The sequence below is a fragment of the Odocoileus virginianus genome, chromosome 28 (genome assembly GCF_023699985.2).
Source record: "Odocoileus virginianus isolate 20LAN1187 ecotype Illinois chromosome 28, Ovbor_1.2, whole genome shotgun sequence".
Lineage (NCBI taxonomy): Eukaryota > Metazoa > Chordata > Mammalia > Artiodactyla > Cervidae > Odocoileus > Odocoileus virginianus.
The window spans coordinates 16,996,484-17,022,383 of NC_069701.1; the positions used below are offsets into that span (position 1 = coordinate 16,996,484).

At 39.2% G+C, this 25,900-nt stretch overlaps 1 protein-coding gene across 7 annotated transcripts in view; it reads left to right on the forward strand.

The window, feature by feature from the left end:
* Positions 1-25,900, forward strand: part of LOC110123029 (glycerophosphodiester phosphodiesterase domain-containing protein 4-like) — a 162,815-nt gene that overhangs the window by 73,687 nt on the left and 63,228 nt on the right. For all 7 annotated transcript variants that reach the window (XM_070457264.1, XM_070457266.1, XM_070457265.1 and 4 more), the window contains 9 exons: positions 1,536-1,735; positions 5,521-5,624; positions 10,909-11,002; positions 13,934-13,993; positions 21,669-21,767; positions 21,839-21,932; positions 22,753-22,830; positions 25,118-25,263; positions 25,639-25,721. In XM_070457264.1, the coding sequence (XP_070313365.1) occupies positions 1,550-1,735; positions 5,521-5,624; positions 10,909-11,002; positions 13,934-13,993; positions 21,669-21,767; positions 21,839-21,932; positions 22,753-22,830; positions 25,118-25,263; positions 25,639-25,721 (944 nt within the window). In that variant the 5' untranslated portion in view covers positions 1,536-1,549. The remainder of the gene's footprint in view (positions 1-1,535; positions 1,736-5,520; positions 5,625-10,908; positions 11,003-13,933; positions 13,994-21,668; positions 21,768-21,838; positions 21,933-22,752; positions 22,831-25,117; positions 25,264-25,638; positions 25,722-25,900) is intronic.

Genomic DNA, 25,900 nt, shown 5'->3' on the forward strand with positions numbered 1-25,900 from the left:
CTTGTAAGAAAGCCCTTGTTAGTGAAATGTCATCCCCAACTTCTTGAAATGTCCTTAAAATAAGGGGAAGCACCCTTCTTTGTTCTTTTCTTCTTGTTGTTAGTTGGAATTTGTAATGATAGATACACTTTGAGCAGCCATTTTGTACCCTGAGGAGCCATGTGTTGTAGTGGAAGAGCAAACTGAAAGATGTCTGGGTTCTAATGACATTGTAAAGCAACATACCACATAATTTCTTCCTTAAACCTTTGAAATTTTTTTGTTGGCAAAAGCAAAAATAAACTTATTTCAGCCATTGCTGTTCTGAATATTCCATAAATCTTAATTGAAGCTAACTCTAGAAAAGCCACATGTGGGAGGAAAAACAAGGGGCAGACACTTGTGTGTCTCAGTAGCTCATTAGTCAAGGATGGTATTTTTTCATATACTTCAACCATGTCTCTAAGATCTTAGGTTATATCACGGTCATTATTGTTGTTTTTCAGTTGCTATGTTGTGTCCAATTCTTTGTGACTCCATGGACTGCAGCATGCGAGTCTTCTCTGTCCTTCACTATCTCCTGGAGTTGGCTCAACTCATGTCCATTGAGTCGGTGATGCCATCCAATCAAGAAAATAAAATCTGTCACCATTTCCACTTTTCCCCCTTCTTTTTGCCATGAAGTGATGGGACTCGGTGCCATGATTTTAGTTTCCTGACTGTTGAGTTTCAAGCCAGTGTTTTCAGTCTCCTCTTTCACCCTCATCAAGAGGCTCTTTAGTTCCTCTTAACTTTCTGCTATTAGAATGGTATCATCTGCATATCTGAGGTTGTTCATATTTCTTCTGGCAGTCTTGATTCCAGCTTGTGTTTCATCCAGCCTGGCATTTCTCATGATGTACTCTGCATATAAACTAAATAAACAGGGTGACAATATGCAGCCTTAATGTACTCCTTTCAAGAGCATATTGGAGAAGGCAGTGGCACCCCACTTCAGTACTCTTGCCTGGAAAATCCCATGGCGGAGGAGCCTGGTAGGCTGCAGTCCATGGGGTCGCTAAGAGTCAGACACGACTGAGCGACTTCACTTTCACTTTTCACTTTCATGCATTGGAAAAGGAAATGGCAACCCACTCCAGTGTTCTTGCCTGGAGAATCCCAGAGACGGGGGAGCCTGGTGGGCTGCCGTCTATGGGGTCTCACAGAGTCGGACATGACTGAAGTGACTTGGCAGCAAGAGCATATTACTGTTTTAATAACACATTCCATATATATTATCTAGTTTGAATTTTTTCAGCATCTATTAGTTAGCTAGGGTAGAGAACATGGTACCATTTTAGCAGGCTTAGAATGGTGCAATATCTGCAATAAACACTCACCTAGTTAGTAGGAAAGATAGGATGAAGCTCTACTCTTCTACATCAAATCCAGTTCATCTTCCTAGATTATGATCTTTTGAAAGATTTGTCCATTATTGGTGGACTTTTCTGTAGAATAGTGAGGGTAGGAAACATGAAGAAGCTATTGGATTCTCACTGTTTTATTTACCATTTCAGCAAAAGGGTGAACCATGGATGATGTTAACAGGACTGAGACTGGAAATGAAGAGACAGGAAGATGGAAGAACTTTAATTCTTGGATTAAATACTACTTCAACTATGAATGCTATATGACTTTCCTTAGTGGCTGCTACAGTTGCAAATGGGAAGCCCAACAGAAGAAAAAAGCTAGACGTCCACTCTGCTGCTGCTCTTTGGTATATGAGTTGGGAGGGAGACGGGCCACACTTTCTTAGATATGGGAAAGTGTGTATTCTCTCCTTGAGAGAAGTGCTATATAGTATGCATCATGTTTAATGGGTCAAAAATAACTTTATTTAGAAGGTGTAAAGTGATCAGAAAGAATGGATAGGGAAAGATAGGGAAAGAATGGAGGATGGCAGAAGAAATGATATTGGAGGAGTCAAAGAGCTTAGTATATTTAGGTGGAGTGGAGGATATGAATGGAGAAGTGATGGGAAGTGAGTGTAGAGAGAGAATGGGACAGATGTTGTGTGGTTTTAAGAATTTGACTTCTGCCATGTAGGAAATAGTCCCTAAATTAAGATCGGGGGAAAAGAGAATCCCTAAGGATTTTAAGCTTCTAATGTTGCCCACGCTGTGTTTTGGAATGGTTTCATATGGAAGATGCAATAAAAAGTACAAGGGTAATGCAGGGAGATGTCTTTGCCTTCAAAGAGAAAGCAACAGCAATATTCAAGGTAAAGCTGATGGTGTCCTGGATTAGCATAGTAATGGCAAAAGTAGAGAAGAGCAAATTGATTCAACAGATATTTATTACTTAAGGATGATATAGTAAGTCATAAGAGAGCTATACAGAAGGACATAGAGTGAAAGAAGGGAGGCTTCCTGGGAAAGATGCCATTGGAAGAGGCAGTGTGGTATAATGGAAAAAATCCCTGAACCAGGGCCTGAGACAATGTTTTAGTCCTTGTTCCATCTCTGCCCTTGGGCTGGTTTTGTACTATTTCTGAGCCCCTCTACAGATAAGGAATTAAACTACATAATTCTCAAAGTCCTTAGATAATTCTCAAAGCCCTATTTCTACTCAGGGGAAGGAGTCTAGCATGTGGCAAAAGAGAAAATTCCTTGTGTTCTAGGGAAAGACTGCCTGGATTAAATTTATGGCTTCTTCACTGACTATCTCCAAACTAGAGCTTACCTACTGTGGGACCTTGGGCCAGTTGCCTAACATTCCAGTGACTGGTTCCTCATTAGAGTAATAGAGATGGTAGCAACAGTAACCACCAGTTGGGTTTGTTGTGAGGAGAGAAGCATTGTGTGGAAACTTAAAATTGGGCTCAGCACACAATTAGCAGTCAATAAATGTTAGCTATCATTTTGCTGTTCTTGGAGTCACTGATTTGTGAAGTCATCTTCCACTTAGAGGAATGATGGTGTAGGGGATTCTGGGTGGAGGAATTCAGGTGGTCAGAAGTTCAGAATTAGAGAAGTATAGTGGTGTCTAGGGAAAAGTGAATTTCTGGTGTTGAATTTATGAGCAGATAAGGTGATAAATGGTAAGTTATCAGGTCAGAAAGGAATGTTTTAATCAAATTTTGAGGCATCTTTGTCAAGTTAAAATGTTTGAACTTTGTTCTGTAAATAGTGGGGAGCCTTTGAACATTTTTGAGCAAGTGTGGCAGCAGTGAGAATCAAAGTAAGGAAATTTGTTTATGCAACAAGAACAAGTTCATTGAATGTGCTCCACAGTGAGTAAGACCACTAAGGCTTCTGGCCTTCCTGTGGCTTGTATTGTAGAGGGATGAGTTATATAATAAACAGTAATGAAGAAAGATGGTTTCATATAGTGATAAGAACTTTGAAGATAATACATTGGAAAATGGGAGCGTGGTTAGAGAAGACTGCTTTTAAGCAATGTCATGTGAACAATCTCTTAAATTAAAAAATCAAATCAGCCTTGTATACACATGGGGACAGAAATATTCCAGGCAGGGGAACCAGGAAGTGTGAAACTCTTAGGAATTAAAGAGCCTCCTGATAAGAGTGAAAGAGGAGAGTAAAAAAGCTGTCTTAAAACTCAACATTCAAAAAATGAAGATTATGGCATGTGGTCCCATCACTTCGTGGCAAATAGATGGGGGAAAAAATGGAAACAGTGACAGACTTTTTTTCTTGGGCTCCAAAATTGCTGCAGACAGTGACTGCAACCTTGAAATTAAAAGGCACTTGCTCCTTGGAAAAAAGCTATGGCAAACCTTCACAGTGTATTAAAAAAGCAGAGACATCTCTTTGCCAACAATGGTCTGTATAGTTAAAACCATTTTTCCAGTAGTCATGTATGGATGTGAGAGTTGGACCATAAAGATGTCTGGGCACCGAAGAATTGATGCTTTTGGACTGTGGTGTTGGAGAAGACTCTTGAGAGTCCCTTGGACTGCAAGGAGATCAAACCAGTCAATCCTAAAGGAAATCAACCCTGAGTATTCATTAGAAGCACTGATGCTGATGCTCCAATACTTGGTCGCCTGATGCAAAGACCCAAGTCAATGCAAAAGACCCTGGTGGTGGGAAAGATTGAGGGCAGGAGGAGAAGGGAACAATAGAGGATGAGATGGTTGGATGGCATCATCAACTTGATGGACCTGAGTTTGAGCAACCTCCAGGAGATAGTGAAGGACAGGGAAGTCTGGTGTACTGCAGTCCAAGGAGTCACAAAGAGTAGGATGTGACTGAGCAACTGAACAACAAGGGAACAGATCTGATCATGTTCTAGAAGCATAAACACCGGTATGTCTGGAGTTCAATAATGGAGTTAGTATGTAGAATGGAATGAGGTCAGGGATGGGCAAGACTTGATCATGTAGGACCTTTGGGCCAGGGCAGGCAGTTGGGATGATATTCTTACAGAGTGGGCTGCTCTGGGAGGGTTATAAGCAGGGCAGTGACTATGTGATACATATTTTTAAAAGTCCACACATGATTTGTGTAGAGAGTGAGTATAAATCCGAGTCAAAACCTGTTCTCTTCATATTCCTACTCCAGAAGTGGTGGTTTAGTGCCTTGTTACCTATCATATCTCTCACCATTTTGGAGTACTCTGTTTACCATTTTGTTTCCTTATTCTTAGTGCTCACAATAACCATATAATTTGTACAGGGCAGGGATTATTCTATACATTTTTAATAGCTTGGATGCAGTGTCCCAGCAAGGCAAAATTTCTCACTTTTGTGATACAGTCATAGTCCTGGGAAGAGTTTGATGGTGTATTGTTCGGCTAGTTCGTGATACAATTTTCAGTGCAAGGGTTGTCTTCAAGGTTCAGTTTGTACACGTTTCCAGAAAGATCATTTCCATCTTGGTTTTGAGCTCACAGATCCAGGCTGTTTCCCTGCTTGGTTGTGTGACCCTGAGTCATTTAACCTAACCTCTCTGAGTTTTAATTCTTTCTTCTACCAAATGAGATTAACAATACCTAACTCGTATAACTCGTTTATGAGAATTAAATGTAAGTAATTTGTAAAGTCCCTAGCATTATAGCTACTGGTACAAAATAGCTACTGGAAAAAAAAAAAAAAAGACTTATTCCCTAATCTAATGCTCTTCTCCCCCAAATGTGGGTAGATAAGTGACTATTCATTAGGGAACTGATGAGTAATTAATGAATGAATTACTCAGTGAATGAACATATGTTTGGTACATGGAGAGGTAGATAAATAACAGATGATTGTTAAGAGACCATGATTGGAAATACATAGAAGTGTAATGAAAGTTCCTTTTCATCAAAGCAGAAACTGTGACATCAGATATAAACATATAAACACACAACTCTAGTTCAGGATAATGTTATAAATAAAGTTTTGCAAAATTCCATAGGGTTAAAAGAATACAGTGGTCTCTCCAGTCAGGGGAGGGTAATGCTGCACTGTAACTATGTAGACCTTTGGGGAGTATAAACAGATGTTGCAGAAGTACCATAAGTAAATGGAGTTAAATGAGATTTCCTTCTGTCTCTTCCCAGAGAGAGCGATTATTTTACCCGTGGCTGATTACGTCATTTTGCTTGTCTGTGTTTTTACTTTTCACGTGGATAGAATCTTCAAATGAATACAATGGCTTTGACTGGTGAGTTTCACTTTTTGTATTTTCATTTGTGTAAGGGCTCTTTGGTATAATTACCACATGGATCTTACTTCAGGCTGAAAAAATCTGCTTACATAAGAGGGAGGGTGGACAAAGTTGGATTTTCTGCATCTGGTGGATGGGAGGCCTGACTCTGGGGAAGCGTAAGCATGCTCAGCACCCTCAGCTACTATACTTCCCTTCCACCTGTGCTCACTCGCACTTTTAGACCAAATCTGGCTCAGGGGGAAGCTTTCTGTGTGCTTCCGGTGTCCCCAGTCCTTCTATTCAGATGACTCCCTGATACCTTGTTCCTCAACTTCTTGATCTGGGTTACTGATGCCTACACTAGTTGGTCTTCATGATCTCTGTCCATGAACCCTGATATCTGTCTCACCTCCAGCCTCTTACTCTTTCTCTGTCCTTATAGGGCTTCCTGAAACTCTAAAGACAGGTATGATGTGTGATCTGAGTACCCTTCTGGCCAAACTCTTACTCCAAGACAACTCTTAGTTTTTCCAGCTTCTCTAGCCTTGATTGTTATATATCTTACCCATTATTTGGTGTTTGATGGGGAAAGGGGTCTGTTTAAGTATGAGGCTTTTTAGAAATGTAATTTATTGTTTTTGTTCAGTCGCTAAGTCATGTCTGATTCTTTGTGACCCCATGGACTGCAGCATGCCAGGATTCCCTGTCCTTCACTATATCTCAGAGTTGGCTCAAACTCATGTCCATTGAGTCAGTGATACCATCCAACCATCTCATCCCCTGTCACCCAGTTCTCCTCCTACTCTTAATCTTTCCCAGCATCAGAGTCTTTTCCAATGAGTTGGCTCTTCGCATCAGGTCACCAAAGTATTGGAGCTTCAGTATAAATCCTTCCAATGAATATTCAGGTTTGAACTCCTTGTTGTCCCGGGGACTCTCAAGATTCTTCTCCAACACCACAGTTCAAAAGAATCAGTTCTTCAGTGCTCAGCCTTCTTTATTGTCCAACTCTCATATCTATACATGACTACTGGAAAAACCCTAGCTTTGAGTATATGGACCTTTGTCGGTGAAGTGGTATCTCTGCTTTTTAATATACTGTCTAGGTTTGTCAAAGCAATTCTTCCAAGAAGCTAGCATCTTTTAATTTCATGGCTGCAGTCACCATCCACATTGATTTTGGAACCCAGGAAATGAAATCTGACACTAATTTCCACATTTTCCCCATCTATTTGCCAAGAAGTGATAAGACCAGATGCCATGATCTTCATTTTTTGAATGTTGTGTTTTAAACCAGCTTTTTCACTCTCCTCTTTTGCCTTCATCAAGAGACTCTTTAGTTCCTCTTCACTTTTTGCCATTAAAGTGGTGTCATCTGCATATGTGAGGTTGTTGATATTTTCCCCAGCAATCTTGATTCTTGGGTCTGTTTAGGGCTGTTTTGTTGCTGTTGTTGTTTTGGGTGTTTCTTTTGGTTAGTCTTGTGAAGGTTTGTCATTTTGCTTATCTTTTTGAAAAACTAAATTTTAGTTTTGTTGATTTTGTCATTGTTTTCCTATTCTTTATTTCACTTATTTACCAAGTAAATTGGCCCTTGAATGGAGCAAAGGCATTGACAGAAGGTGAAAGACATTGCTGCGCAGCCAGAACTGTATGGTATCAATCTTACTCCTAGTTTTCTCCTAGAAGAACTTTTAATAATTTACCAGATTTCTTGTCATTGGGGAAGAAGAAATACTTTTATGGGATTCCTGGACACTGACTGTGAACTTTCTGAAATGTATAACTGGAGATATAAAATGCTGCTATGATTCCTTAGTAAGAGTAGGAACTTTTGAGTATTAGGTAGTTGATAGAATTCTGGTTCAGACCCATATCTTCACTGGGCATAGTGGGTCCCTAGACCACCCTGTCGTTATTTTTCTAGTTCTGGAATGTATACTCCAATAAACATACTCAAAATCATTCAGAATCCCCACAGCAATACTCCATCATCAAATAGAATGTGTAAATATAAGAGTGAGCTCCCCCTGATCCTAAAGCCACAGTAGGTTTCATAGGAAGTTCCATGGCTGCCATGGCAAATTACCACAAATTGAGTGACACCAAAGAATACATTTCTTATCTCAGTTTTGTTGGTCAGAAGTGAAGTATGACCTGGGTACTCAAGGTGCTTAGCTGGCCTGTGCTTTTTAACTGGGGCTCTGAGTGAGACTCACTTCCAGGTTTGTTTAAGTTGTTGGCAGAATCCAGTTTCTTCTGGTTGTTGAAATGAAGTGCTCATTCATTAGTGATTGTCAGATGGGAGTTGTTCTCAGCTTCTAGCTTGTGACCTTCTCTATCTTCAAATCTAACAGTGGTGTTTCAACTCCTTCTTATGCTTCAAATTTCTCTGATTTCTCCTTTCTCATGTCTCTGACTTCCTTTTCTGCCTTCTTTACTTATTTTAAGAGCTCATGTGACTACACTGGATTCAATCTGATAATCCAGAATAATCTCCCTACTTTAAAGGCAGCTGAATAGTAACCTTAACTGAAAATGTTCCTCTTAGAGTCTAACACAACATCATCACTAGTGACACCAGAGAACAAAGATATATATTATGTATAATATATATATATATATTATGTATAATATATATATATATATATATATTTCCCAGACCCTGATGCAGGGAAAGATTGAAGGCAGAAGAAGAGGGCAACAAGAGGATAAGATGGTTGGATGACATCACCAATTCAGTGGACATGAACTTGGGCAAACTCCAGGAGATAGTGAAGGATAGAGAGGCCTGGCATGTTGCAGTCCTTGGGGTCACAAAGAGTTGGACATCACTTAGAGACTGAACAACAACATACAGATATATGTGTGTATATATACACACATATATGTGTATTTAAATGATATATATATGAATAAAATGTATGTTTGTAATATATATAATATGTAAGGATATATATATATGAATTTTTGCTTATCTCATTTCTCTGTCATTGAACATAAGATATGTGACTAGTAGTTAACCTTATATGCTAGTACTTAAATTAGAGGCATAAACATCATCCAGTGATCAACTATCAGAGCAGATGTAACAACCTTCTCTAGCATTTTCTGTGATAGCATAAGGTCTAATCCCAACAGTGAATACTTCTCTGAATCATCCCAGACCAATCCAATATTTTTAATCATTTTGAAAATTCTTAGGCTTTATCTTTCATTTTTTAAACTATTTTTAAAGTATCTGCTTATTTATTTTTGGCTCTGTTGAGTCTCTGTTGCTGCATGTGGGTTTTTTTCTAGTTGTGATGAGCAGGGGCTATTCTCTAGTTCCAGTGCACGGACTTCTCATTGCGGTGGCTTCTCTATTGTGGAACATAGACTCTAGGATGTGTGGGCTTTAGTAGTTGCAGCATGTGGGCTCAATAGTGTGGCTCATGGGCTTAGCCTGTGGAATCTTCCCGGATAAAGGGTTGAACCTGTGTCTTCTGCGTTGGCAGGTGGATCTTTACCACTGAGCCCCCAGCAAAGCCTTCATCCCATTTTCTGCTGCCTCTCCTTTTGAAACTTTAGTTTCATGTGTGTTAGGCTTTTTCTCTTCTTCCCGTGTCATATCCTTTCTTCTGTACTTTTCATGTTTTTTGTGTGTCTCTGTTTCCTTCTTGATATTTGTCTCCTGACTTGGTTTTTTGCTAAGCAAATTATTTTGACTGTGTTTTACCTGCTATTAAATTTGTTCACTGCATTCTTAATTTTTGTTGCTGTATTTTCCTTTGTAGAATTCTTAATTGGTTCTCTTTTTAGTAGTTCTCTGTGCTTTGTCACTCAGTCCAACTCTTTGTGACCCCGTGGACTCTAACCCGCCAGGCTCCTCTGTCCATGGGATCCTCCAGGCAAGAATATTGGAGTGGGTTGCCATGCCCTTCTCCAGGGGATCTTCTCAACCCAGGGATTGAACCCAGATCTTCCACATTGCAGGTCTCCCACAATTTTTCCTTTGCCAGCAGTACTCAGCAAGTAGATGGGACCTTCACCTGTTTGGTGGGAGAATTTGGAAGTGACCTAATATTAAATATTTACATGTGAGTGAAAATAGATAAGAAGGCCATTATGTTGATGAGGGGAGAAAATAATGTGGCTAGAGAAATTATTAGAAAAGATAGAGGTCCCATTGAAGGCAAAACCAAACTTTTCTTTCTCATTTGGAATATAAAGTCAATTTTGCTGCTGGATAAGTCGTGTAATTAATTCTTTGGCTGTCTTTAGGCTGCTTTATGTCTATCCTACGTGTTTTTCCCCCCTGTATTTCATTTTTTGATCATTATTCTGCTTGCATATAAACATTCTATTCTTGTTATGTGGATATGAGTCCTTTATCTCTCTGAAGATCTTGAATATATTTTTTATTCTTTTCTGATTGTTATCTTAATTATATTTTTTGCAAGTTATTGTATTAGTTGGCATTATTAGGTTAATTTGTTAACATCACTTACACATTTTCTGATTCCTGGTTGTGAGATCATGTTTTACAGGATACTCTTCCCAGTGTCTTGATCTGGGATCAGCCTTGCTAGGTTGACTGCTTGTCTAACTTTTTCTCTTGGTATGTCTTCTCACCCCTGACTAAAGAGAATTTTTTCTTATATTTAATGTAGTAATATGTTCAATAATCTATATTTTGTATCATTAAAACGTAATTTCTCTAGGTCTCATGAGGAGAGGAAATAATTTCTGTTATCTTGAAATGAAGAATATAAATTCTATGACATATATAATATTTATAATAATTATAACATTGTTTAACTTAAATCACTTTATTAGCAGTTTTAACTTTTAAACTACTTTAGGAACAAGGAGGACTACAAATCACTCACACAGGGTATAGATGTTAATATAGTGGCTTGTTATTATGTAAGAGAACATATTCATAAGGAGAAGGAATCTGCCAAATTGGCATGTATTAGCTATATGAAGGTAGTGAACTTAAGAATGACTTCTCTTTTGACATTCCATAATTTCTGCATTTTATTGTTGTTTAAAGAGTATATGTTTTTTTGAGTCTTTATTCTAAATCACTTTAAAAAGCATACAAGTTGTACAGAATCCTATTAATGTACCTGATTGTCTGTAGAGCAAAATTAAAATTTCTCAGCTAAATACCTGCAAAGGATAACTGTTCCCAAATTGCTCCTCTTCTTATTCCCCTGTTTTCTTATGCCTCATCTAGTCCAGTCTTATCCCCTATACTTGACAGAGATACTACTAACTTCTTTATTTTAGAAATTGAAACACATTTTTGCAGGGTTATATTCCTAGGTACAGGAGTCTGGTTCTTTTGGTCCCTTGTCTTGCTGAGTTTCCTTGGGATCCTGGCTACCTACACAACATTGCTACTGGTGAGTAATATTTCCCATTTCTCCCACTCCCTTCCTGAGTAGCCTAATGAGGTGCTTTGTCTGTGGTATGGTTCCCAGTTGGTGCTGGGAGCCCTCAGATCACTCTTAGCAGAGTCTGGGTTTTCATCAGACACTTAAATATTAGGCAGGAGGGATAGAGGGGTAAAAAGGCTTGTGCTGTTAGAGGGTGTGTCTTTTCACTTTGATCCTTTGAAAGGGTGGCAGAACATCCTTTTTCTCTTCCTATGTTTCATGGCTTATTTTCTGATTCTTTCCGTGTTGTCATTTTAGACACCTGCGTCTTCACATGGCAATACACTTACTTATTAAACTACTCATTTCATAGCTCATCTCTTGAGGATCAGTCTTTCTGGGCTTTAGAAGTTATCTAGTGAGTTAAACCTGTTCTGCTGTGCAAATGCTACTCCCCTAATCCAGGTGCAAATTACATTTTAGCAAATGTGTTTAGGTAATAGATAATAGAGACCCTGCCTGTTTCCTGACATAGTAGTGTTGTGTAGTGTGGAAAATTCACACCAGACAGAGTAGTGTCATGTAGTTTGAGAAATGTAGGCCAGGCAGCAGAGGAGTCTTCAGAACTGGAAAGCTTATGGGAGACTAACTTTTAGGTAACTAGAGTTTTTCAGTGCCCACTTACACATAGGACATGTATTCCTTTGTCCGGTTTTATAATTTCTTGCCTCCATTGATTTCTTCCCTGATACTAAAGAACTCAACCCTCACATCAGTTGAAATTTGTATTAATTTTTCTTTCAGCAAAATATATGAGTGATAAGTACTTAGGTTACAGAGATCAAAGACGTTTGGTTTCTGTTTTCATCCAGGGCACTTCAGAGATAAGTATGAGAAATAAAGTTACAGTTGTCCTTAATTCAATGAGTGTAGAATCTAGTAGGGAATTAGGACATAGACAAAAGTAAGGAACACAGAGCATTATAATTGTCATTAGAGGGTCCTAAATAAAGTTCTACCTGGTTACTGAGAAGGAAGAGTTAACTTCCAGCCAGGAAGATTAAGTGAGGCTTCTTGGAAGAGGTGGCACAGGAGGGGGATCTTGAAGGGATGTTACATTTAGACGTGTTTATGGGGATGGAGGAAAAAAGTTCCAGAACATGGGGATATCATGACAAAGTCAGTAAGACAGACATACATAGAGTTTGACTAGATAAGAAGGAAGAATCAGTGATGGTGGTGGTTTAGTCGCTAAGTTGTGTCCCACTCTTGCAACCCCATGGACTGTAGCCTGCCAGGCTCCTTTGTCCATAGGATTCTCTAGGCAAGAATACTGGAGTAGGTTGCCATTTCCTTCTCGAGAAGAAATCAGTACTGTTAACATATAAGGTATAATGAAGAATAATGTGGAATATGGATAAAGCGATAGGATTTTCAAAGATTTTGCAAGGCCTGAAAAATAGGCCAAGACATTTAGCGTAAACCAGATTTCTAGTTAGGATAATTATTCTGGAAGTCTTTGCATGGAGAGTAAATGTAGACAGAGATTAGTTTTTAATGAGGAAGATGCAGATGAATGATGTTCTTGGGGCAAGAATGTGTCCACCAAACTGTACTTCATACACAATAAACATAAAATGGTATAGGTAACTTCTAAGATGGACTTGCAGTGTCTAGTAAGTCATGTATTTTGACAAGCTTCTACTCTATCCTACCTCTTTTTGGATATAGTGGCAGCAACAGAGAAGAACAGGTTTCCATTTCTTTATCTTTCAGTTATTTGTAACCTTAACAAAGTCACATAACTCTTCTAATTCTCAGTTTCTTTTCCTTCAATTGATAATGATATTTAATGAAGTGGTATTTTATAGGGCCTAAAGTGGAAGTGTTGGTTGTTTAGTTATGTCCAACTCTTTGCAACCTCATGGACTATAGCCCTCCAGGCACCTCTGTCCATTGGGATTCTCCAGGCAAGAATACTGGAGTGTATTGCCTTGTCCTCTTCCAGGGCCTCTTCCCAGCCCAGGGATTGAACCCAGGTCTCCCACATTGCAGGCAGGTTCTTTACTGTCTTGAGCCACTAGGGAAGCCCAAGGTCTTGTCTGGGACCTGAACTCAGGACCTCTCATGCCGGAGGCAAGAACCATACTCCATAGGCTAACCAGCTCACCTGTATTGTACATTGGTAAAGTACAAATAAAATCATATCCATAAAATTATTTTGATAAAAAGGTGAGTTCCTTATGCACTCAAACTCTCTTCAATATCCTTAGCATCTAAAGACTCCAGTTTTTAGTCTCCATCTCCACACTGACTTGATGATTGCATAGACTTGGATTCAAATCTAATTAAGATTTATTGACTAATACCAACATTAACACCAGTGGTTAACAATTGTAACAATGGCACTGGTTCCTCAAAGAAGAGCTTTTTTTTTTTTTTTTAACATTTCAGTATTATTATTTTATCGTTGGCACATTTATAGGAGAAACTTGATTAGATGAGAAGAGGAAGCAAAATTTAAGGAAATTCAATGAGACTATCAAAGAGCTGGCCCCTCACTCCTGATCTCTTCTTACTAGCTCTGCGTAATACTAGGAATAAGCTCCTGCACAGGGAAATGAAGTTGGTAGGAATTCTGGAAGAATATCAGTGTGGTGATTGTTACAAATTTGCAGAGAAGATAATAAACTCTCTCTGGGTTGTTGGTGAAAGTTACAAGTAGGTGGTGACATGGAGCATTGTTTGAAGGGTTGGTGGCATGGAAGGGGGAGAGTTTTTTAGGGAGAGGAATAGTGTGACAAACCCTTGATGCTGAAAAGAGCAGGTGTAGTGAGAAGTGAATGTAATGCTGGACTGAAAGGAATGTTGAGTTGACAGCAGTGTTTTGGGCAGCATCGTGGTGATTTCATTTCAAATTATTCTCCTCTGTTTTTTTTTTGTTGTTGTTTGTTTCAGGTACTTGGACTTTTGTTGTGTTGGGAAAAACAGCGACTACACCTGCACTGGTATCATAAGGTAGGGCATCTGAATCTTCAAAAGGAGACTCGAGACAAGGACTGAATGTGACTCTTTGGCACGAAGTATTAAATACAGAGCTTCCCTTTCTTTGTCTCTCTTAGAAAAAAGAAATCTGCTTACACTATTTCAACTGAAATGATTCAGTTTCTAACAGGTGGAACTGACTTACTGACCATGCTGAACCCAAATGTTATTTTTTCTCACTAGTCTGTGTTAAACTTACTATGTGTGTCTGTTATTCCCATCCCCATAAAATCTTGAGCAAGCTCCATTAATTTCCCAGTCCTTCATAGTTACAAGGGCATTCCATTTCAATTATTAAACATTTCAGTTCATTGTATGAATTCCAACTTTATGAAACATTTTCCTTACCCTATTTCACATGACCCAGGCCTGGAAACCAACAGTGGTGAAGAGAACATGATTATCCTTTTACCTTTCTTCCAGAGTAAGGCTCAGGGGAAGGAGAGATAGGGTAAAGAACACAGTCCCACAGGGAGGGTTTGGTTCCATTAGGACAAAGAAATTGCAATTTTTGGCTCTTTACTGCATGGATTTTTCCATGTGTGTTTTCAGGGATCCTTCTGTTGAGATCTTGACTGCAACTCTTGGTGGATTCAATGCCTGTCTTCCTGTACCCTCTAAAATTTCTCTGCTGGTGTCTTTTTTATTCTCCCTGAGTTTGGAGCCCTTTAAAAATACACAAGGGAAAAAAATACACAAGAAAGTACAAAGGATCTGTTTTTGTTCTGAGGAGACAGGCATTACTGACCCAGCATCTGAAGACATGCAGCTCATTTCCAGCATTACCTCCCTTGTCTAGTTCTGCCATGGGCTTGAGCATCTCCAGCACAGCCTCTTGGTATTTATAGACTTTTTCAGGCATGGTTTTCCTTGTATTTCCTCAAATGCAGAAACATGTCAAATGCCCTGAGTGGTCCCCTTAACTTTCTTCTTATTCAAAAGGGAAGTATGAATTGAAAGTATACATTTAAGAGTTAGAAAGAATGGAAATTGAAGTAATAAGATCATGCAGGGAAAGAGGAAATTGGAGCATGAACATATAGGTGTTACTGAGATTCCCATAGGTTTTGGAGTTTGGATACCATGAGCAATTTGTCACTACCAAGAGTCCCTGTGGGTTAAACCATTCTGATTACCATTCCAGGCTTGTGTCTATTACAGAAACCATGCTTACCTTGCCTCTGGCAGTGAGCACTGCTACTTGGCCTCTGCCACAGCAGAATCTCATCACTGCCTTTGAACTCAGGAAGCCAGTTTCTGTGGCAGCACCTCTCACCTTTATCCAGGCATAAAGCATGGCCACTGCAGTGCTTTTCAAGGATGCTGACACTCTCTTCACCAGTGTGTTTCTGTGTCCTCTGAGACCTCCTGTAGGGCACAATATGGAGTGGGTTAGCTGACCATAGGTGATAGCATTCCAACAACATTTTCTTTTTAAGAATTATTCTCAGTTTGTTGTAATCCGCACAGTCAAAGACTGTGGCATAGTCAATGAAGTGAAAGAAATGGGAATACTGGACCACCTTATCTGCCCCCTGAGAAACCCAAATGCAGGTCAAGAAGCAACAGTTATAACTGGAGATGGAACAACAGACTGGTTCAAAATTGGGAAGGGAGTACATCAAGACTGTATATTGTCACCTTGCTTATTTAACTTATATGCAGAGTACATCATGCAAAATGCTGGGCTGGATGAATCAAGCTGAAATCAAGATTGCCGGGAGAAATATCAACAACCTCAGATATACAGATGATACCAATTCAATGATAAAAAGTGAAGAGGAACTAAAGAGCCTCTTGATGAAGGCAGAAGAGGAGAGTGAAAAACAGGCTTAATACTCAACATTCAAAAAGTGAAGAATATGGCTTCTGGTCCCACCACTTCATGGGAAATATATGGGGAAACAGTGGAAACAGGCAGATTTTATTTTCTTGGGCTCCAAAATCACTGTGGATGGTGACTGCAGCCACAGAATTAAAAGATGCTTGCTCCTTGGAAGGAAAGCTGTGACAAACCTAGACAGCATGTTAAAAAGCAGAGGCATCACTTTGCCAACTAAGGTCCATATAGTCAAAACTATGTTTTTTCCAGTAGTCATATATGGATGTGAGAGTTGGACCATAAACAAGGCTGAGCTCTGAAGAATTGATGCCTGTGAATTGTGGTGTTGGAGAAGACTCTTGGGAGTCTCTTGGGCAGCATGGAGATCAAACCAGTCAATCTCAAGGAAATCAACCCTGAATATTCTTTGGAAGGACTGATGGTTAACCTGAAGCTCCATACTTTGGCTACCTAATGTGAAGAGCTGACTCTTTGGAAATGACCCTTATACTGGGAACTGTTGAAGGCAGACAGAGAGGGTGGCTACAGAGGATGAGATGGTTGGATGGTATCACCGACTGAATGGACATGAATTTGAACGAACTGCTCAAGATAGAGGAGGATAGAGAAGTCTGGTGTGATGCATTCCATGGGGTTGCAAAGTTTTGGACACGACTTAGTGACTGAATAACATCAACAATGATATCTTTTTTGTCAATAAATTATTGGATTTTTTTCTTCCATACTATTTTAAAAGGGAACAATGTTTAAATTTTTTTAAATTTACACTACATTAACAAATTGAAAGATAAAAACCATATGATTATCTCAATAGATGCAGAGAAAGCCTTTGACAAAATCCAACATCCATTTATGATAAAAACCCTCCAGAAAGCAGGAATAGAAGGAACATACCTCAACATAATAAAAGCTATATATGACAAACCCAGAGCAAACATTATCCTCAATGGTGAAAAATTGAAAGCATTTCCCCTAAAGTCAGGAACAAGACAAGGGTGCCCACTCTCACCACTACTATTTGACATAGTTTTGGAAGTGTTGGCCACAGCAATCAGAGCAGAAAAAGAAAGAAAAGGAACCCAGACTGGAAAAGAAGAAGTAAAACTCCTGTTTGCAGATGACATGATTCTCCACATAGAAAACCCTAAAGACTCCCCCAGAAAATTACTAGAGCTAATCAATGAATATTGTAAAGTTGCAGGATATAGAATTAGCACACAGAAATCCTTTGCATTCCTGTACACTAACAATGAGAAAACAGAGAAATTAAGGAAACAATTCCATTCACCATTGCAATGGAAAGAATGAAATACTTAGGAATATATCTACCTTAAGAAACAAAAGACCTGTATATATATAAAACTATAGAACATTGGTGAAAGAAATCAAAGAGGACACAAATAGATGAAGAAATATACCATGTTCATAGATTGGAAGAACCAATATAGTGAAAATGGGTATACTACCCAAAGCAATATATAGATTCAATGCAATCCCCATCAAGCTACCAAAGTTTTGGACACGACTTAGTGACTGAATAACATCAACAATGATATTTTTCAGAGAACTAGAACAAATAATTTCACAATTTGTATGGAAATACAAAAAACCTCGAATAGCCAAAGCAATCTTGAGAAAGAAGAATGGAACTGGAGGAATCAACCTGCCTGACTTCAGCTGTACTACAAAGCCATATTCATCAAGACAGTATGGTACTGGCACAAAGAAATAAATTTAATTTTCTTTATTTGTTATTTTTGGCTCCACTGAGTCTTCTTTGCTGTACACTGGCTTTATCTAGTTGTGGCAAGCAAGGGCTATTCTTTGTTGTTGTACACAGACTTCTCATTGTGGGTGGCTTCTGTTTTTGTGGAGCACAGACTCTAGGCACATAGGCTTAAGTAGTTGCACCACATGGACTCAGAACTTGTGGCTTATGGGCTATAGAGCATTGGTTAGTAGTTGTGGCTTACCAGCTCTAGAGCACTGACTCATTAGTTGTGGCACATGAACTTAGTTGCTCAGTGGCATGTGGAATCTTTCTGGATGAGGGATCAAACCCATGTCCCCTGCATTGTTAGGCAGATTCTCATCCACTGTGCTGCATGGTCTTCTTTCTTTCATACAGTACAAAGAAATTGCTGGCATCCCAGTTTATTAAGCATGGGTTTCTATTGAGTGAAGTTTTCAAATAAACAATTAGAGATGCATAATACCTGGATACTTATATATTGAACTTATATATAACTATATAACTAAATATATATGTACTTTATATATTGAGCTTAGAATTGCTGGTTAGTGCACAGTGAGTGAAAGTCGCTCAGTCGTGTCCAACTCTTTGCGACCCCATGGACTATATATGTATAGCCTATGGAATTTTCTAGGCCAGAATACTGGAGTGGGTAGCCTTTCCCTTCTCCAGGGATCTTCCCAACCCAGGGATCAAACCCAGGTCTCCTGCATTGCAGGCAGATTCTTTACCAGCTGAGCCATAAGGGAAGCCCATATCAATAAATTCAGCCTGATTTAATATTATGTTCCTTTCTCCTTGTATAGTGAGCACCTTTAGAATTCATTCCCACACACAGGGTTTTTATTTTTTTTGTCAATATATTTAATGAAGCCTTCATCTCTCGAGATATTCTGTGATCTAATTCCAGTTATGAATCCATAGCCAATGAGAAGTGGTGGAGCTGGGTATTAGAAGAGTTGGAATACCCTTAGAAGATGACTAACTTGGTTGGGCCTTTCAACCCTTGGCTTTCAAATCTCCCTGGCAAGGGAATTTCTTTAGGGCTTGGAGTTTCAACGTACAAAGAACAAACCTAGATGGAAAGAGCACCAGGCCTATAGTGCATTCTCTTCTACCTAGGCATGCTCAAAGAACAATTAATGACCTCAATCAAAACTTCTTAAATAGCTAATAACCGAGCCTTCACATCAAAACATGTATAAATGTACTAGACATTTTAACTAGCCAAAAGATAATGGTGAGTCCTTATCTATGAAAATTTCTAGCAGCTTCTAACCTGTATATCTAGGTTGCTTGTAATAAATAAACCTTGAAGTTATAGATTTATAGGGTGAGAGACATGGCTGGCTGGAGTTGTATAGTTAATGGAATATATAAGAAAAGGATGCACCATGATGCAAAAGACTTCTTCTGTAGAAAAATGTTTTCTCATACTTTGCTCAAAACACACCTCATGCTTTAAGTCCCAGACCAGAGCATGTATCCTAATACAGGAAAGGAAAGACCTTTTTTGACATTTGACAGTCAGATTTATCTAAAGGAAACTGTTTGTACCTTATAATTGTCAGTTCCCTTAAATCATTAGTAAAGCTTAGTGTTGAGTAAGATCACAGAATCACATGAAATTCATGTTGAGTCTGATTTGTCTATTAAATATTTGTGTTATGAGGCATTTGGTCTGCTAACAGTTTTTTTCCCCAAATTTTCACATCTATTTGTGTCTATGTATAGAAGAGATTGGACTGTAGGTTTTGTTTCCTGTAATTGTCTTGTTCAGTTTGAGTATCAGTGTTTTTGTTGGCTTCAAAAAACAATTTAGAGAGAATTTCCTCTTTATTCTCAGGAAGAGTTGGTTACAATTGAAATATTTCTTCCTTTGTTTTTGTTCAGTTGCAACCCCATGGACTGCCACACACCAGGCTTCCCTGTCTTTTACTATCTCCCAGAGTTTGCTCAAACTCATCTTAATTGAGTCGATTATGCCATCCAACAATCTCATCCTCTGTGGCCAAATTCTTCTGTCCTCAGTCTTTCCTAGCATCAGAGTCTTTTCCAGTAAGTTGACTCTTTGCATCAGGTGACCAAAGTATCGGAGCTTCAGCTTCAGCATCAGTCCTTCCAAAAATATTCAGGATTGATTTCCTTGAGGATTGACTGGTTTGATTTCCTTTCTGTTCAAGGGACTCTCAGGAGTCCTTTCCAGCACCACAGTTGAAAAGCATCAATACTTGGTGCTCAGCCTTGTTTATGGTCCAACTCTCACATCCATATATGACTGCTGGAAAAACTGTAGCTTTAGCTAGACGGACCTTTGTCAACAAAGTGATGCCTCTGCTTTTTAATACACTGTCTAGGTTTGTCATAGCTTTCCTTCCAAGGAGCAAGTGTCTTTTAATTTTGTGGCTCCAGTCACCATCTGCAGTAATTTTGGAGCCCAAGAAAATAAAGTCTGTCACTGTTTCCTTTTTTTCCCCATCTGTTTGACATGAAGTGATGGGACCAGATGCCAAGAGGTTAGTTTTTTGAATGCTGAGTTTTAAGTCTGCTTTTTCAATCTCCTCTTTCACTGTCGTCAAGAGGCTCTAAAGTTTGTCTTGGGTTTCTTCTATTAGAGTGGTGTCATCTGCATATCTGAGGTTGTTGATATTTCTCTCTGCAACCTTGACTCCAGCTTGAGCTTCATCAAGCCTGGCATTTTGCATAATGTACTCTGCATATAAGTTAAATAAGCAGGGTTGCAATATACAGCATTGACATACTCCTTTCCCAGTTTGGAACCAATCTGCTGTTCCATGTAAGGTTCTAACTGTTGCTGTTTGACCTGCATACAGGTTTCTCAGGAGACAGGTAAGGTGGTCTGGTATTCCCATCTCTTTAAAAATTTTCCACAGTTTGTTGTGATCCACACAGTCAAAAGCTTTAGCATAGTCAATGAAGCAGAAGTAGATGTTTTTCTGGGATTCCCTTGCTTTTTCTATGATCCAACAGATGTTGGCAATTTGATCTCTGGTTCTTCTGCCTTTTCTAAATCCAGCTTGTACATCTGGAAGTTCTTGGGTCACATACTGTTGAAGCCTAGCTAAAAGGATTTTGAGCTTTACCTTGCTAGCATGTGAAATGAGTCCAGTTGTGTGGTAGTTTGAATATTCGTTTGCATTGCCCTTTTTTGTTGGAATGAAAACTGACTTTTTCCAAGTCCTTTGCCACTGCTGTGTTTTCCAAATTTGCTGGCATATTGAGTGTAGCACTTTAACAACATCATCTTTCAGGATTTGAAATAACTCAGCTGGAATTTCAAAAATTAACCTTTGCAGGCAGCAAGGCCTGGAATTATTTTGTGAGGTTTGATCATGGATTCAGTTGCTTTCATAGGTACAGAAGTCTCTAGAGGGTACCACAGATGTAGGAAAACTACATTTGAAGGGGAACAAGTTAAAATTGTGTCTTCTTACTTTTCAGTGTTCTTGGTTCTTGTTTTTCTTGGTTTCAGTGTTCTTTCGCTATAAAATGAATAGTAGATTTTTAAAATCTGTCCAACAGATAATTGCTGAATGACTACTGTGTGTCAGGAAGTGAGACACTGCCTCTTAAAGACAGAGAGAAAATGATCTTACCCAAATATTGTCCTTGACCTCATAAGCTTATAGTCTCTTTGGGAAAAACATATGTTAAAGAGGCAATTACAAATACTGTTGACTTGTGATTTTACTCAGTCACTTAAAGTGGTATTGAATATTTAAAATGGCCATTGTTGAAACTTGGTGAGATATGCCAAGCAGTATTGAAGACCCAGCTGAGGTGGAAATAATTAATTAGTAAATACATTAGACCATATAGCTGTATAATTTTTTTTTCCAGCCATGCTACATAACTTAGGCTTGGCAGCAATAAGATTAAATCCAAGTAGTACTGGGGGCCTGAGGGGTGGTTAGATTAAGGAGATGAGGAATAAGGTCACTGAAATTGTGAGAACAAATATACATTTCTCAAGGATAGTTATGATGAAAGCCTACTGCATGGAAGTCAGGACATTCTTTTTGTTTTCCCAGATCCTGATTTTGTTAATGATTCCGTTTTTCTCACTTTTGTTATGGATTTTATTAACTTACTGGAAAGAAAGGTGGCTCACCATCGGGCTGTCACTGCAGGTAAGCACCATTCTTAGTTGTAGCCCTGTCTATCTAGATGTGTTCGGGCTGACTTTTCAATTTTCTCACAGATCTTAGCTCCCTACGTACACCTGAGCAGCATATCTATGATGGTTTTGCTTTCATGGCCTGTGGCCATCTACTTGATCCATTTGGAAGGAGAAGGTATGTCTTGTGGGTGGAGCCTTGCCTGATTCTTCCAGCTCTGGCTTTAATGTCTGTACTTTACTGAGCAGAACAAGCAAAGCACCACTGTATTGTTTTGAAACTCATTTATCTTGTTACTTAAGCATGCTCCTTGTGATCAAACTCACAACCCTACATGGCCTGTCGTAACATCCTGTCATAGCATTTCCCAGGCTAAGCAGTCCCTCTTCTAAAGAGACATTCTCCTTCTAGGAAAATAAGTATTTTGTCTCATTAACTTTCGGGGAACAGATTGGAGTAGTTTTAGGGAGGGTAGAGGGTGTTTTATTTTTATTTGGCCAGTGATGGTACACTTCATAGTTCTTTTAGTTTGTATTCAAATATTACTATTTTCAACTCAAGAACCACATGCAGATATCCCCTGGATACATCTTAGTCCTTCAAAGCAGTCCCTGGTGAGTCTCTGTCATGTCTGAAGACTTCCACAGAAGCAGAAATATCTGCCTGTGCCACTGCTTTCCTCTTCATTCTTTGTCCTAATATGGAAAAAAATAAGAATCAGAGCTGTACATGAAGCTGTTTTGAGAATGGAGTTAACTCTCAGCACCCTTACTGAGAAACCAGGAGAACCTGCTTCTGTCTATGTCTCTTTTTATCATTACTGGTTAAACAAGGAGTGCTTGCTTCCTGACTTGTCCAAGGATGCAGGGAAGAGAAAAACAGGATTGGTAGTGTTGCCATTATGTGTGTATGTGGCTGGTGAATTGTAGGAAATGTTTTTGGGGGCAGGAACTTAGAGGGGACAATAATGAACTCTTTTTTTATTTCCGAATTTTAGCTAGAATGAGACGTTACCAGATTACAAGTAATGGAAGAAGAAGAAATACGTGCTGTAGTATGCTCATGAAACTGAGAGGTTAGAGCCGGAGAGCTAGGTTTGAAAGTGACATGGATGGTAATTTTAAAATATACAAATAGTTAAATCCTCAGAGGTATATAATAGTAAATATTGGGGTATTGCCAGTGATAACAGGTATTGTGATTAGTCTGTGTGTTTGTGTATGTGTGTTTAAGAAAGGAATGGGGGAGAGAGAGAAATACAACTATTATTGAGGGTCTATGATGAGTCAGTAGTGTCATATCAATTACATGAGGCAATACTAGTAGCAGAATAGCTCCATTTTTCAGAATGAAGAAAATGAATACTCAGAGAGGTTCAACAATAAGTCTGAGTCACAAAATTAAAAAGTAGTAAAGTCTGCTTTGTATTTGGATTTCTTTCAACTAGTATCCCTTCCACTATTCCTCTCTGCCATCAATACCTGCACATTTTAGGCTGATCTTTAAGGGCTTGAGAGCTTTCTCATAACCAATCAAACTCCTCCTCCTTCTGAGAAGCTACTCCTTAACATTCCCTCTCCTTCCTGCCTCCTGTACAATTTATTCCCTTGTTAATTTGTATTTGTAATTTTTTGTTGTTGTTCAGTTGCTAAGTCATGTCTGACTTTTTGTGACCTCCTGGACTGTAGCACGCCAGGCCTCCCTGTCCCTCACCATCTCCTGGAGCTCACCCAAGTTCATATCTGTTGAATTGGTGATGCCATCCAACCATCTCATCCTTGGTCACCCCCATCTCCTCCTGTCCTCATTCTTTCCCAGTAACAAGGTCTTTTCCAGTGAGTCGGCTGTTTGCATCAGGTGGCCAAAGTATTGGAGCTTCAGCATAAGTCCTTCCAATGAATAGTCAGGGTTGATTTCCTTTAGGATTGATTGTTTTGATCTCCTTACTGTCCAAGGGACTCTCAGGAGTCTTCTTCAGCACCACAGGTCGAAAACAAATTCTTTGGTGTTCAGCCTTCTTTATTGTCCAACTCTCACATCTTTACTCGACTACTGGAAATACCATATTTTTGACTATATGGACCTTGGTCAGCAAAGTGATGTCTTTGCTTTTTAATATGCTTGTTTGTTACAGCCTTCTTTCCAAGAAGCAAGTGTCTTCTAATTTAATGTCTGCAGTCAGCATCCCCAGTGATTTTGGAGTCCAAGAAGAGACAATCTGTCACAACTTTCACTTTTCCCCATTCTATTTGCCATGAAGTGATGTGACTGGATGCCATGATCTTAGTTTTTTTAGTGTTGAGTTTTAAGCCAGCTTTTTCACTCTTCTCTTTCACCCTCATCAAGAAGCTGTTTAGTTTGTCTTCACTTTTTCCCATTAGAGTGGTATCATCTAAATATTTGAGATTGTTAATATTACTCCCAACAGTCTTGGTTCCAGTTTGTAACTCATTCAGCCTGGCATTTTGCATGATATACTCTGCATATAAGTTAAATAAACAAGGTAACAGTATATAGCTTTGTTGTACTCCTTTTCCCAATTTGGAACCGGTCCATTGTTCAAGTAAGGTTCTAACTGTTGCTTCTTGACTGGCATACAGGTTTCTTAGGAGATAGGTAAGATGGTCTGGTATTCCCATCTCTTTAAGAATTTTCAGGAGTTTGTTCCGTTCCACACAAAGGCTTTCTTGTAGTCAATGAGGCAGCAGTGGATGTTTTTCTGAAATTCCCTTGGTTTCTCTATGATCCAACAGATGTTGGCAATTTGATCTCTGGTTCCACTGCTTTTTCGAAACCCTGCTTGTTCATCTGGAAGTTCTTGATTCAAGTACTACTGAAACCTAGCTTGAAGGATTTTGAGCATAACCTTAGTAGCATGGAAAGTGAGCATAATTGTCCAGTAGTTTGAACATCCTTTAGCATGGTCCTTCTTTGGAATTTGGATGAAAACTTACCTTTTCTAGTCCTGTGGCCATTGCTGGGTTTTCTGAATTTGCTGACATATTGAGTGCAACACTTTAACACCATCATCTTTTAGTATTTTAATTAGCTCAGCTTTAATTCCATCACTTCCACTAGCTTTATTGGTAGTAATGCTTCCTGAGGCCCACTTGACTTCACACTCCAAGATGCATTTGCAGTAATTTTAAGTTAATAATCATGCTTGTATTTGGATAGCCTTTTACTTTCAAATAATTGAAATGTGGGGGACCTGAGAGAAATAGTAAATCTGTGAGTTCATAGAGCCAATGAACCCATGGATTAGATATTTACTATAACTATTTTGGGGGATACTTATTTGCTTGGGATGGTTCTCCATTCCTCTTTACTTTTTCATCACTTTTTCATTCCAACTTTTTCAGCTCTACAAGTGGCTGTTGGGTTGCCCTTTTTTCTTATCCTTTTATGTCTCTATGTGGTGCCATTTGGGACTCACTCTCCCTGCCTTCAGGAGAGGGAGAAATTGGCACCCAAGCCGACCTTCTTTGGACATAGAGGTGCACCCAGGGTAAGTCTGAGCTTGATGGATGTGGGTGTGCATGGGTGTGGATGAGACAAGGGCACATTAGATCCTCAGAAACCCCTGGAGAAATAAAGAGGTTGGCTTGAGATGACAAGTAATTATTTGTAGAGGTTGGACATAATTCTCCTAATTCTCAGTCCATTTCTCTTTATTATGTCCAGTGAGATTGTCTCAGATGAGCAGAATTCCCAAACCAGATTTGGGAGAGGAGAATGTAGGCAGGTTCTTAGAACAAAAAGCCGAGAGAACCAAACTCTGCTTCTTAAAGTCCTTTCATTACTGTGCCGCCTTCCTATGCTAAAATGGATGTTGGCAGAAAAGACTGTGAGATTAAAGACCTGATGTCCTTTTCTTCCACAGCTGGGGCCTGAGAATACCATAATGTCCTTTGAGAAAGCTGTTGAATATGGGGCCCATGGACTGGAGAGTGATATACAAATAAGGTAGGAAAGAAGGGACCAGAGTGGGAGGAGAAAAGACCAGTGGATGACTCCAGCCTGGCCCAAGCTGTAGAGGGGACAAGCCCTGGGAGTTTCTCCCTTATTCACCTGGCACATCTGAACATAACACACATACATGAATCACTTCTCCTTTACAGACCATATCTGCACCCCTACATTCT